The sequence below is a fragment of the Solea senegalensis genome, linkage group LG8, assembly GCF_019176455.1.
Source record: "Solea senegalensis isolate Sse05_10M linkage group LG8, IFAPA_SoseM_1, whole genome shotgun sequence".
NCBI lineage: Eukaryota > Metazoa > Chordata > Actinopteri > Pleuronectiformes > Soleidae > Solea > Solea senegalensis.
This window is the reverse complement of record NC_058028.1, coordinates 25,517,149-25,531,101: the sequence shown is the minus strand read 5'-3', so window position 1 is coordinate 25,531,101 and position 13,953 is coordinate 25,517,149. Positions and strand designations below refer to the sequence as shown.

The window sequence follows — 13,953 nt, the reverse complement described above, 5'->3', positions numbered from 1 at the left end:
ATATATATATATTATTTAATACACAAAACTACAAGAACAAACTCAAAAATCAATCCTGTGTGAACAATAGAGTGTGAGATGCAGTAGCTACACACACATCCTGCTGCTGCAGCTGTGCTGCCCTGGTTTCAGTGTTTTCTTGGGAAAATCTCACATTGTGTTATTTCTGCAACAGTAATGATTTTCTTTAAGGTGCATCATCAGCTCAGAAAAAGTGAACAAAACTATTGTCAGATTCTGGGATGCTTTGAAGTTGTGTAACACCTGCTCTGTCTGATGCACAGTTGACGAAACAAGTGAAATAAACACTTGACAAGCTTCCAAGCTTTAAAGATGATATATCAAATGTTTCTTAAAAATCATGTTCTCCCCACAAGTCTAGGTTAGAACGGACTAAATGTCCTCATAGCAGCAGTAAAACACAGATCCCTGGTCTGATCTGTACATGTCAATCTGGTATGTGCTGTAACTGTAGATTTAACTAAAGGTGTGTGAGACCACCTGGGAAATGTAAAACTTTACAAGATGTAAAAAAATAGTTTGTTCAATATTTTACGTCATTTAGTAACCGCAGGGTTGCCAATTTGAATCCTCAAAGGCCGCTGTACCCAATCCCCTTTGCTCACTCTTAACTGGACTTGCTAGTGCCGGCCCCAAGGGTCAGGTCAGGAATCTCTGCCAAACCAAATATGTCAATCATACACTGTGATAGATCATGTAAGTATCAACCACTCGTCTTTGAAAATCCAATGTCTTACTTGTGTGTGTGTGTGTGTGTGTGTAGATTGATCAGGAGGGGCTCACACTCCCTGAGAGAAGCCTCTATCTGGGACAGGACGAAGACAGCGTAAAGGTAGACGTGTCTCCTTCCTTCTCCCTTCTTTTCTCTCCACATCTGTGCACCTCCAGTCCAGACCATGTCTTTTTGACCAATCACATGTTCTCTTAAGGCTTTGTGCTTCCACAACTGTTTTATTTGACTTTGTTTTGACACACGATATAGTGTGCAAGGTTACAGATACACATGGTTTTAAACAAGATGGTTGTGTTTTGTAGTGCCAATAAGGGTGTTTCAGGTTTTCTTATTATGTCAGAGAGCCAAACTTTTAGCTGGTGGCTAGTTTCTAAAGGCTAATCTATAAAGTAAAGTTAAATTCTTTAAGTCTCCGTATCTGTCAAAAAATGCACTGGTGTGGACACTTGTCATAGTTCGCTCTCTGTTGACTTCTTCTATTATTTCCGTGTCAAACCCCGGGGGCAGGAACTGTGGAGCAGCAAAGCCTTGAGGCCGGTTTGGATTCAGTTGAACACATACAGTAGTAATTCAGCTCACAAGTGCATTAGATAGTGTTTTTAGCTGGACTGAAACAATAATGTACGTTTTTTCCTTAAGTCTTGTACATTTTTCTGAATGGCCTCCCAGGCTGAGTTCCACTACATCCTCCTCCAGCTCTTGCATGGAAGTGTTCTCTGCCTTTTGTCTGGACGTCAGCAGAACATTGCAGACACTGTTTTCAATGTTTCATGTGGAGTTTTGGAGCCAACATAACAGAGAAGTTTGAAAACGCTGCTGGCTCCATTTTAATTTGAAAACTCCTGAGCTGGGTTTTAGTCTGGAGGGGCAGAAATGAAGACTTTTCAGTGTGACGCAGATACCTGCATTCTCTTCCTGATTTGTACTTATTCTTTTAAAACCAAGTCCTCTTCGTGTCTGGATAGCCAGCAATGAATAAAGGTGTCTGGGGAAAATTAAGAAAATATACAGAGCTGTAGGTTTCTGGAAAAGGGTAGAAACCAGGATACACTGCAGCCAATAAAACCAGTGGTGTATGCATGTACCGCCGTGTCACAGCGAGTATGCAAACCCTGGACAACTCCGTACCAGCTGAGCTAATAGGGACAGTGTGAGTTTCACGTCGCAGTGATATTTAAAGTGTGTACGTGTGACCGTGTAGCGGGTTGGTCTGGGTCAAAATGCTAGGGCAGATTTTCTGGCCCAGTTTGTCCCTGACCGTTAATAATACATTATAAAACCAATGCTGTGGGTTGTATAAAATGTGATGGCCCACGGGCAGAACTTGCCTGACCCAGTGATACCAGCTGTCAATCACTCTGGTGTCCACTTATACGTGCCATGCTGTATCATCTATTTTCCTCAAAATGGTAGCATATTTATATATATATATACTTTATATATATATATATATATATATATATATATATATATATATATATATATATATATATATATATATATATATATATATATATATATATATATATACGTATATATAGATATATCCATTATATTCATAATGAAAATGTTAGCTGATGTCATCATGTGAGGAAATAGTAAGTATGTTGCGTGATATTCGCATGCTTCAAACATGGAGGTCATGTCCATTTCTTACATGTGTTTGGTCATGATTGACAACTTGGCAAGAGTCGCTAACGTTGCTAAGCTGATGGCTATGTGATGTCCACCTCAAACAATATATGATTGGCTGGCGTCTTTGCTGGAATATTTGCATAATGTCAGTGGTTGTTGGAAACATGCAGAGCAAGAACGACCAAGCAGCGAAACCCACATTGCACTTAATGCAACATTAAACACATCGCGTTTCACCTCGTCGTGTGAGGTGACTTTTACAGTGGTGATTTTGCACAGCAGCCATTTTGACATGTGTCAGCAGGAAAAGCACAGGTGTTACAGTGATCACATTAGCGACGGCTGTGTTTCGATTCATGTAAGTCAGGACAGTCTGACAGCGAACCAGCATGCACCCTGAAACTGGGATAGCTAAATACAACTCCGCCATCATTCATTTAATTATACACATGTTATTCTCTACCCTGACCTCTCAAAAGGGCCCATTACCATGATGAATCATGCAGGTATACAGGCAGGTCACTGAGCAACAGGTACACGAGGGAATCAGTCTGTTTGCAAAGTGTGTATCACCTGTGTTTATTACAGTGGAAACATTTTTATTTATTGTTATAGTTATAGTATAGTTTTCAGGACCTGAAGTGGATTTCAACATATATATGAACAACCCCTCAGTGAATTTTGTTGAAACACACACAGCAACCGGAGAAATGTTAAATAGCTGAGTGTCCAATTACCTTTAAACCTTTTTGTTTTAATTTGGGAAACATCTGTTTAAAGTGCTTTATCTCACACAGGCTTCTTCTCCTACGTTGACATAAACCCACTCAAATGGAAACTGACACTTGGAAATTGAAAGCAGGTCATTTCATTTCAATTTTAATGCACTGAAGCTCAGAAGTAACTGTGTAAATACTGGAGGTCTGGACTGTATTTATCTAACTCTTCCCTCTGTATCCCTCCTTCCCATCACCTCATTTTCTACGTATGTTTTTCTCTCGTCCGCGTCACCCCCTCCCACTTCACCTTATACTTGACCTCCCTTTGATTCTTTCTCTCCTCCTTTACTTCCCTCCATCTGTGCCCCTCTCTCTCCTCCTCATCAATCCACCTGTTTTCCTCTGTCACCCGCTGTGCTTTTCTTACCTTGTCCACTTAGCCACATGTCAGCCCCATCACTGGCCGATACTGATGGCGTTGTGTCTCCCCTCGTCTATTAGCACTGATGTCCCTGTGCTTCTCAGATCCTGGTGGCGTATAAGGCCCTGATGGAGCGCTTGCTGAGCATGCTGGGAGCTCAGAATGCCACGCAGAAGTCCAAGGAGATTATAGAGCTGGAGACGCGTCTGGCCAATGTGAGTTGTGTTTGTTTATGTAGTGTCAAGTAAAGCATATACACACAGAAGACGCTGTGCAGTACATAGATGTTGCAGTGGTCCCTGAATCATACATCAGTGTCACCCTATTGGTCCAGGCAAAACCAAATTAGGTAGTCACAGTTTTTCCCGGATAAAAATAATGATAATGTGAAAATGATGTCACTGAGTTTCCTTCACAGTACAGGGTTTGCAGTTGAGGCGGAGTAGGTCTGTCCGTGTCATGTACATGTTTCCAGTTACCGATCATTGTGATCGATGGGCTGTAATTGCTGCTATACGTTGAGACACTGACGTCTTGAGGTCAAGCTTGAACATAAATGGGGTCACTTTCATGGTGATAATGTGAAAAAAAGAAAAAGAAGCCAAATCAGCAAACTCATCAAATAGTTTCATATGTATTTATAAGATATAGTTGTTATCGCACAAACTATTCAATTTAGTCCCTTGATTGCTATATTTTGAGGGGGCACACTGACACACTGAGCGACACTGACTTATCACTACTGTCTTTCTCTGTCTGTCTGTCTGTCTCTCTCTCTGTAGATCACTATGTCGGACTATGATGACCAAAGAAAGGACATCAACACCATGTACAACCGCATCACCCTGAAGCAGCTGCAGCGCATCGCCCCTAGTGTGAGTGCTGCACACATGCATGTTAGGCGTGGGAATCACAGGACATGGGCCACGGTACCAATAATATCACGATACAACGATTCTGTGATTATCAATGAAAAGTTCAAAGCGCAGGATTTCTCTATTTATTCACAGCATAGAGAACAAGGTGCATGCAGTCTATGTATTGTTTTCTCTGCCATTATCATCAAGGAGCAACGGCCAGAGACTGTTTACTTCAGAGCACCTTAACGATATATCACTAAAGCCATATTTTGACCCGCCCCTAATGCACACACAGTATATTTACGTGATGTTTGGAAAAATGTATTATGTTAGTTCGATTAAAACCAGACTTTTAAGTTAATATGTTAGTTCGACTGCATTTCTTAGAGTCAGAGTAACCTAGCATAGTGTAGTTAGAAACACTTCATTAAATAATTGAATTCCCAGCTTGTGCTTGTATACTGGGACAAGGACAGCAGTCCAATTAAACACCAAAGTCAAGCTGCCAAGAATAGTATAGAGCTGAAGGTTCAGCCAAGATGCTGCTTCAACATGGCTTCAGTGTGTTCATGCTATTTATTTGCTTTTACTCGGGTCTAGAGGAAAATGACGCGTTACAGGGATGCTGCTGTGCAATTAAGTAACGACAGAAAGCATGATTTCAAAATAAAAGGAGGAAAAATAATAAATAAAACAGAAGTATGTACAGTTGATTATCTAAGGCAGTTAGACCAATGTCTTTTTGGCTTGTTAACTAAAGAGGGGATATATTTTCATCTCTTAATGGTGACTGAATAAAACCGAATAGAACTCAAATTAAAAACACTTTCTGTCGCTTAAAGGCATAATTTGTGTATTTTGAAGTGGGGGTGTGCAAAGTACCTAAAAGGGCAACTTGTGTGTTTTGATGCCGGTAAGGAGACAGGTACTTCTCTTTAGAGCTTGTGCTGTGTTGAGTCTGTTGAGTACTGCTTTGTGAAAAATTCAGTATGGGGTGAGGCTCATTCTCTTTACTGTTTACAGCATATATACTCTTTACTGCATACCAAATAAGGCACTTTCTTTTGTGCCCTAATCCAAGTTCACTACAATTAAATTCAATTTTATTTGCATAGCGCCAAATCACAAGGCACTGTACATAGTAAAGCAGAAACCTTTAAGAGAAACCCAACAATTCACACGATGAAATTGTGATTTCTAAGCATCAAACATTCTAAGCATCAAACATTCTAAGCATTAAACACTAAGCATCAGGGGAGAGAAATAAAACTCTTTTAACAAGAAGAAATCTCAGACTCAAAGATGTGCAGCATCTGCCTCGACCGGTTGGGGTGAAAGGAAAAATGGGGGACAGAGGAGAGGTGGGGGAGGGAAAGGGAAAGAGCGAGGTGGGGTAGAGACAGAAGAAAGAGACCAGGAGCTGATATATAACAGTTGCATTAGGTTTAGACAGGACAGCTCTAAATCAGTAATGACATGTTTATACAAGCAGCAGCAGAGATTGTTGATACTAAATTATAATGATATCAGTTTTAATCATAGCATGATAGTGACGACAATACTACGACTGCTAATGATAAGAAATAATAGAATCACAACTGGATCTGGATCCTGCAGCCACCACCAGCCGGATGAGGACAGAGTTGATCCTGCCTCTGTCCTAGTAGCAAACAAATGTAAAAGCAAAACTTTTACAACCCTGCACAGTTTTGACATCATCATGAGTTCAAGCCAGGGGCCTCAAACTCAAGTGGTGTTGGGGCCAATAAACTTCAGGCGGGGGATATTCATGTTTAAAAAAACGATTGTACAGTAATGGTGGGTGAGCTTTAAATTAGATCTCAATATTCCATCAGGATATTGCAGCAAAAAATATTCATGATGATTAAGCACTTGAAAATAAAAGTGTTTGTTTTGATATGGAAATATAGATGTCACATAAAAAAACATATATACGATAGAAACAAAATGTAATTTATAAAATCTGTGACTCCAGAGAAGACAAATACAAGAATGGACAGACTGACTTTAGTACAAATGGAACTGTTGTGCAGGTCAGGCAAACAAAGCTCTCAGCAAATTAAACAAGAGAACTTGACCCAGATTTACACACTTTATTGTATAAAATGAAGAAAATCAATCATTTTTAATATTTTGCCATGCTTTCTTTTGGCACCATATTTTCATATTTTCTCAACGTATTCCTAAGCTCTCTGACAGATCAGCTGTTTTGGCCACACTTTTATACATAAATAAAAAGTAGAAAGGCAACGCAAGTTTATTTCCTGTTAGCGTTCTTGTTTTGCAGCAAGCAGACCCGGGTTTGAGTCTCGGTTGGAACAAGGGCCTCTCTGCATGGAGTTTGCATGTTCTCCCCGTGTGTGTGTGGGTTTTCTCCGGGTTCTCCGGGTTCCTTCTATAGTCCAAAAACATGCAATGTGTTGTTTGTCTCTATGTGTGGCCCTGCGATGGACTGATGAACTGTCCAGGGTGTGACCCCGCCTATCGCCCTATGTCAGCTGAGACTGACACAGTTGAAAATGGATTTCAACAACAAGGCATTTCAGAGTGCTTTACTATAAGAGGAAAGACAAATTCACACATAAGAAAGACATTGAAAGTTGGAGTTAAGGTTGAGGTGCAGCAGTAATAATCATTCGCAGTGGGTAGGTCTTCAGGGTAGATCTAAAAGAATGAATTGATTTAGCAGACCTGCACTCTTCTGGAAGTTTGTTCTAGATATTTGTCCTGGTTCTCAGGACACAGAGCAAACCGGACCCAGATCACCTCAGTGGTCTGGATGGTTCATAGTGAACCAGCAGCTCAGTGTAATGTATTTAAACTATTCGGAGCTTTACAGACTAACAGCAATGTGAGTTACGTGTTCCGCTTGTTTAGTGAGAACACGGGCAGCAGCGTTCTGAATCAGCTGCAGCTGTCGAATGGATTTTTTTGGGAGGCCGATGAGAACAGAATTGCACTAGTCTAACGGACTAAAGATAAAGACCAGTTTTTCCAGATCCTGCTGCACAGTAATGTATTCATTAGATAATAGTATGCAGACTTTGTGAATGTTTTAATGTGGCTTTTTAAAGTCAGGTCAGCGTACCTGAAAATGCCAAGACTTCTTGCTTGGCGTTTGGGTTTTAATGCGAGCCTGCTGAGCGCCACAGACAATGAATTCAGTTTTTTTACATTCACGCTGAATATTCACCTATTCACCTGTCCTAATATCACTGAACGCTCCGTGGGTCCACTGCCTGCAGCACATTCTCAGCTTGTCTGATTACAGACCGGGTCACAGGCACCTGTAGCAAGGGCACATTTTTAATGGAGGTTCACGAGCAGCTGTGGGGTTTACATGAAAGATTTCTTTTTTTCTAATTAATTATATATAACAGCTCAGAGATATTAGCCCTGTGCCATTCTTTTAAATGCTCAGTTAATCTGCCGTCTCAGTTATTATCCTCTACCTCTGCATCTTCATTTAAAGTGAATGTATAGATACTGTTGTAGTGGATTCACAGGCGCGTGCAGCACAGTATTATTCAGTAAAAGTAAATGAGTAGTGTTAGTGAGGTTAGGGTTAAAAAAGACGAGGCAGTTACACCCAGGGTATCACAGTGCTTTTATTAATGTGACCACTAGGGAGCGCCGGATTTAAAAACATAACTACGGGTCGTAATCTGCGAGATAATATTACATTTTGAATAAAAAGTGATGGCCTAATTAATTATTGAACAGCACTCTTTAACTGTGTATTTAAAAGTGCCGTATCAGGGCTTGGCCAGTTGTTTTCTAAGTGAATTGAATATCGGCCCAAAACATCGTATCTTTTTTTGTTTTGTCCTAAACTTTTTTCTCCAGTCTTGCACCGAATTAAAGAAACAGCAGTGTTTCATTTTGATTGTTCAACAATATCAGTCAATCCTAGCAACAGAATCTCTTTGACTTTTCAGAATAAAGGTTTTGAATTCTTGATGAAATTGTAATTTAAGTGGAGATAAGCAAATCATCTTCAAATCGCCAGTTGCTGACCACTGTGCTATATAAACAAATCTGAAATAGCTATATTATTATTAGGAGTGGGAATTACCAGAGACACCACAATACAATAGTATCATGATATTTAAGTCACAATACAATATTATCACGATATATATATATGAAGTACTGCGTATTTGCAAACTCATACTGTGATGTACTCACACAACAGCTCCAGTGAAAGTGGGACTAAAATTTCAATCATTTCTTTGTGCTAGTCAACAAAAAGTTGAACGCGTATTTGGATACTTGGTGTCTCAAAAGTGTTATAATATCGCCACGCAAAATATTTCAATATTTCACCGTATGGATTTATGTGATTTGGAAACCTTAGATCAGGACTCAAGCATTTTACAGTTATTTCTTTCTTTTACCACAGCTTCACTGGAAACGCCTGCTCGACAGGATCTTCCATGACAACCACTCAGAAGACGAGGAGATCGTGGTGCTCGCCACTGACTACATACAGAAAGTGTCCGACATCATCAAGACCACTTCTAAGAGGTAAAAATAAGAGCGAGAAAGGGAGTGGGTGGCCTGGTGGTGAAGGGGTGATGGTTGAGAATGATGCGTACGCTGAGGTGTACGGAAAATCAATGAAATTAGAAGCCTGCATTTTTGAGTCTTTACTTTTTGAGTGCGAGTAAGCGCTTTTGTTCGAGGTTGTTTGTTGCGTGTGTGTGTGAGTGTGTGTTGCCTTGTGTTTTGGGGTGTCACTATCATTTTGGCTACAAAGCAGTGTCACAAGGTGTATGGATTGGATTTTGAGCATTGCTATGTGTGTGTGTGTGTGTGTGTGAGTCACTGTTGGGTGAACTTCCACTTGTGCTGCAGCTGATTATTATTGATCTTTCACCCACACCTGTTTACCACCTGCAGACACACACACACACACACTTCCCTTCCTCTTGTTGACAGACTCTGGTGGAGGCCTTTAGAGGGCTGATGCGCATCAGGATGTGTGTTCCAACCATTGACAGGTCGCCAATAGTGACACAGCGCTCCACACACATACACACCAGCTCTGAGTCAGTCCTCGTGGATGGTTCACCGCTTGGATGACTGGCGGCTGGATTATGTGCTTGTCAGTTATGTGTGTGTGTGTCTGTCTGCATCATAACCTACTCAGACATTTCACGATTCACCAGTTCATGTCATTATGACAATCATGCTGCTACTTCATGTTACTCCCCTTCTTTGAAATTTTCAACACCATGCCGTGCGTACACAATTGTCTCCATTGATTGTGGACACATTTCAAAACTGATGTGGAGCGAAGAAGTGAGAGAGTGTCACAGTTCTAGTCACATGTGCAGGCAAAGGTGGCAAAAAAATGAATGGGGCAGGTTCTGGATCCAATCTGTCAGAGTTCACGGCACACTTTGAATCCACAGAAATCAACCGATATATCGCTAAACTTGACAGACTGAATATAGTTGATAAGTAAAAACTGCCAGAAAGGACATTTTCCCAGACCTGTAGTATCCTGACATCTTCATCTTCTTCATTAACTTCCCTTTCTCTTCATCTTCATCCAGAGAGTCACTCCGTGTGTTTATGTGCATGTTAAAAGTCAGATTTTAGTCCGTCTAAGACAATCATTTTGTACACGTACATACCTGGATAATGTGATTCATAGTCTGACTACTCCATGCGTGTAAACACTTAGTCGGACTGGAGTCACACTTGGTTTTCTGCGCATTCACCAACACTTTCCTCGCGATCTTTGACTCAGAAGTAGAAGGAGACGACATATAAACTGCAGTAGTGTTGGTGGATCTCACGTGACGGTGCAGCTTTCTTCACATATGCTCCATCTCATTTGGAGATCATGATTAACATGAACAGCAGGTACGAAACATACAGAACCACAGCACCATCCATCCCGTTTGTTTTTCTGTGACGTCAAGGTCAACAGGAAACTGATTCAATACACACTATATAATAGAGAGATACAGCACCACCTATGGAGGCGGAGTCAAGCATACACAGCCAATAAATTGATGTTGTTCTCTGCATGAACACTCAGACTCTGTAAGTTGTCTGATTGCCTGTCTTAGTCAGACTAAGGTCTTAGCTTGATTAGAGTCTAATAATAGCATTGTTGTCAGTCGAAAGGCTCACATTAGCATAATATAACTTACTGCGAGCATTAACAACATGCAGTGTAATGTAAATAATTGTTCTTTTAATGTCGCTGTGCAGACTTAATCTAGTCTTTGTGCATGATTTTTTAAGAGTTAACTATCTGTTGCATGTGGGTTCCCGTTGCTCTGTCTTCCACTTTGAGCATGTTTTATAGCAGTGATTCACCTCCACTGTCTCTCTGGTCTGTAAAGTGTTCTCCTGTTAGCCTGTCTTTGAACATCTATCCACCGTCTTCATTATAAGGATGAGAACAGCCAGCAAAGAGACGAGTTATTGAGACTTATTGCCTGATGTATGTGTTAATGTCGTAGTATATATTGTATGGAGGTGAACATACCTGTGGTTGTGTGACGTCAGCTACTGGAGCTCTACTGTATGTGGGTGAAGTGTTTCAGAGATGTTCTCTTTCTTTAGCGATCCTGCAGCTTTCACTATCATGTAATGAAGAAAATCATATTCAGGTTTATCTTGCTGAGGAAGAATTGCTATGCAGCAAAGTAGGCTTGAATAATTCGAAGACGATGAGGTGTCCTACCATACCAACATACTTGTGACTAGCAGGTCACCAAAACTTCTCTCACAACATTGACCCAGGTCAGTGTAACCCTCCCTCAGTCCTTCAAGTCAAACAAATCAGAACTAAATACCCAAGCGGAGAAACCACAAACCAACATCCTCTCTGCAGCTCTGTGTATCTCAGCGTCTCCCCGTTATGAGCATGTTATTCTGACAACACAGGGCAGAGTTTTTATCAAAAGTGCAACGACTGTGCTGAATACAGCAAACTGAAGGATACCTGTGTCTGAACAGCAGCACTGGGCACCACAATGAACTCCTGTAAACTGAGTGTTTTCTTCTATATAACATCAGCCTATGCAGAAAATGACTCAATTGACAAATATTACTTACCTTTCATTTTAGCATCAACTGTTCTTACTGCTATAAAGGATTGACGTTGAAGTGTGGTTTGTATGTGGTACTGACACGCAGGCAGCTCTGACACACTCAGCAAGGAAAAACAGATTCTAGCACCTTAACAAGAACACCCACCAAAGAAGATGTACACCTGAAGAAAGTCTACTCTATTTTAACAATGTCTCCACTGATTTATCCCCTAATTAGATTAAGAAAATTAGCCTTTTCTGACTGGAAATGGAAGTGTGTAAACTGCTCACTTTCCCTACACCAAAGTCTCTCTTGTGTAGGACACAGGGACACAGGAGCTGCTCATCTACTGCTGTTTTATTTGTTTTAAGTCATTTAATGCCAATTGGAACCAAGGATAAAAAAAACACAGTCTCTACAATCAACTACTCGTACGTGCCGTGAAGTAAAATCGCAGATTTTCTCTAGAGAGTGAGTGGTTCTACAGACACCAACAAAATACAACATATATCACTAACCCTGCACCACTGTCTTATCCATTAGCACAGCTTCACTCGTCCACAGGTTGCAGAAGCCTGGTTTGATGCTCTGTCTCTTCTGTTCTTGTTTACCAATCTTCTCTTTGAGTTGTCTGTCCATCCATTCTCCCTGATGGCTTTGGTAATAGACTACACCATGCTTCAATCATTCTCTCTGCCTGTCCCTTTGTCCGTCCACCTGTCTGTATGACAACCTGTCTTCTCTTCCCTTGATCGCTCGGTCACTCAGTTGGCTTCTATTTGTGGTGGATCAATGTGAAGCTTTATATAGTGACTTGTATTCAGTTAACTCAAATGCTGGCCATGGTTTCTTAGTGATTATCTCAGTGAATGTGTTTCCCTTCACCCTCCATCAGTCAAAATGAGAGACTGTCCTCCAATAAAACGTACATATAGGTCGTATGCAGGAATTACGACCTATATTTACGTTTTCAAAACATGCGCCCCTAGCGGTTATATATATAACAGCAACCACTTCCGCCTTAGACGCTGTATCTAGTGGCTTCGCCGCTATCGGCACCGGCAGTCGGCTCAGTAGCGAGGGCGCTGCGCCGGAGCACGGTCAACTATGGTTCGGTCCCTTACTATACCACCTTTTTAATATTTTTTTTTCATTTTTATACCTAACCCTGTCTTTTTTGCCCTAACCCTACCCTCAGTAACATCTGTGCATATTCGAGTTGGAAAATACTACCTTTACGTCGCATTCAGGGGTTTGAAAAAAACGACCCACAGGCACGTTTTCAGAAAACGACCTATATGTACGTTTTCAGCGGTTGAAAAAACGACCTATATGTACGTTTCAGTTGGAGGACAGGTTGCAAAATGATCAGCTCGTCGGAGTTCAAATTGCACTTCCACTTAAATGTGCAGCCTTGTGCACGTCCTCAGAAATTAACACGAGCCACAGCCACAAAATGAGTTGTTGTTTGGTTTTGTGGAGGAACTGGCACGTGGTCAACGTGGGAACCTGACCGAGACACTCCCACTGCAAACATGCTGTTGTGTCTCACTGCAGAGACACAATGAACATTTTATTTGTGCTACTTTGGTGTAGTGTATGATTGAGTGGGCAGTCAACAGAGCAACATGCACTTGACTTTGCATTTACAATAGTTGGAGAGGAGATGAGAGATAGGACTTACTGTATGTCAACATCAACGACCCTGCAAAATGAGTGCGTTTCCCACAATGCAACAAGAACTAGAGTTCTGGATCGGGCAGGGAGGGTGGATTAATGGTTAATAATTACACAGAACACTTTCACACACATACCGTGACAAATGTACAGAGTGCTAGTCTCCAAGTCTTCACCATCTGCTGAGGCTGCAAACATCTTTATGGATTTACTTGATCTGGCCAACGGACATGTCGGGAGTTTTGCTGGTGCTGTCAACGGCCAAGTCAGTCATACGGGTCAGTGTGAGCGAGGGAAAGAAGGGGACGACAGCGGGTCTAGCAGAACTGGGTTTTTAATAAAATAAAACATTTTAAATTAGGTTGTGAGAATATGACTCACTGCAATTTGCTGTGTGTTCTACCACTAAAGCTCTCCCTGTAAGTCCACACTGCTTCACACATGTCAATGTATGATGGAGATTACATGCTGCGTGTTTAAAGGTATAGTGTGAACACTTTAGCAGCATTCATTGTTGGAGTTGCATATTGAAGCTGAATATCCATCACCTCACTCTTTCCTTCCAAGTGTCAAGTCAACTTGACTTCATTTGTATAGCACATTTAAAAACAACCAGGGTTGACCAAAGCAAAAAGGTACAACAACAACAACAAGGTAAAAAACATAAAACAATAACATTATAAAACATAAATAGGAAAATCATTAAAATGGTAACAAGATCTAATTTGATACATCTGGGTACAATATTCTTATCCTTATGTGAAGGCTTTAGAGAGGAGGTGGGTCTTTAAAAGTAATTTAAAATGTTCG

At 40.9% G+C, this 13,953-nt stretch overlaps 1 protein-coding gene across 4 annotated transcripts in view; it reads left to right on the top strand.

Annotated features, from left to right (window-relative positions):
* The window catches only part of LOC122773919 (endothelin-converting enzyme-like 1), a 68,312-nt gene that overhangs the window by 14,875 nt on the left and 39,484 nt on the right, over positions 1-13,953 (top strand). For all 4 annotated transcript variants that reach the window (XM_044032910.1, XM_044032912.1, XM_044032909.1 and 1 more), the window contains 4 exons: positions 785-853; positions 3,634-3,744; positions 4,312-4,404; positions 8,813-8,937. In XM_044032910.1, coding sequence (XP_043888845.1) covers positions 785-853; positions 3,634-3,744; positions 4,312-4,404; positions 8,813-8,937 — 398 coding nt within the window. The remainder of the gene's footprint in view (positions 1-784; positions 854-3,633; positions 3,745-4,311; positions 4,405-8,812; positions 8,938-13,953) is intronic.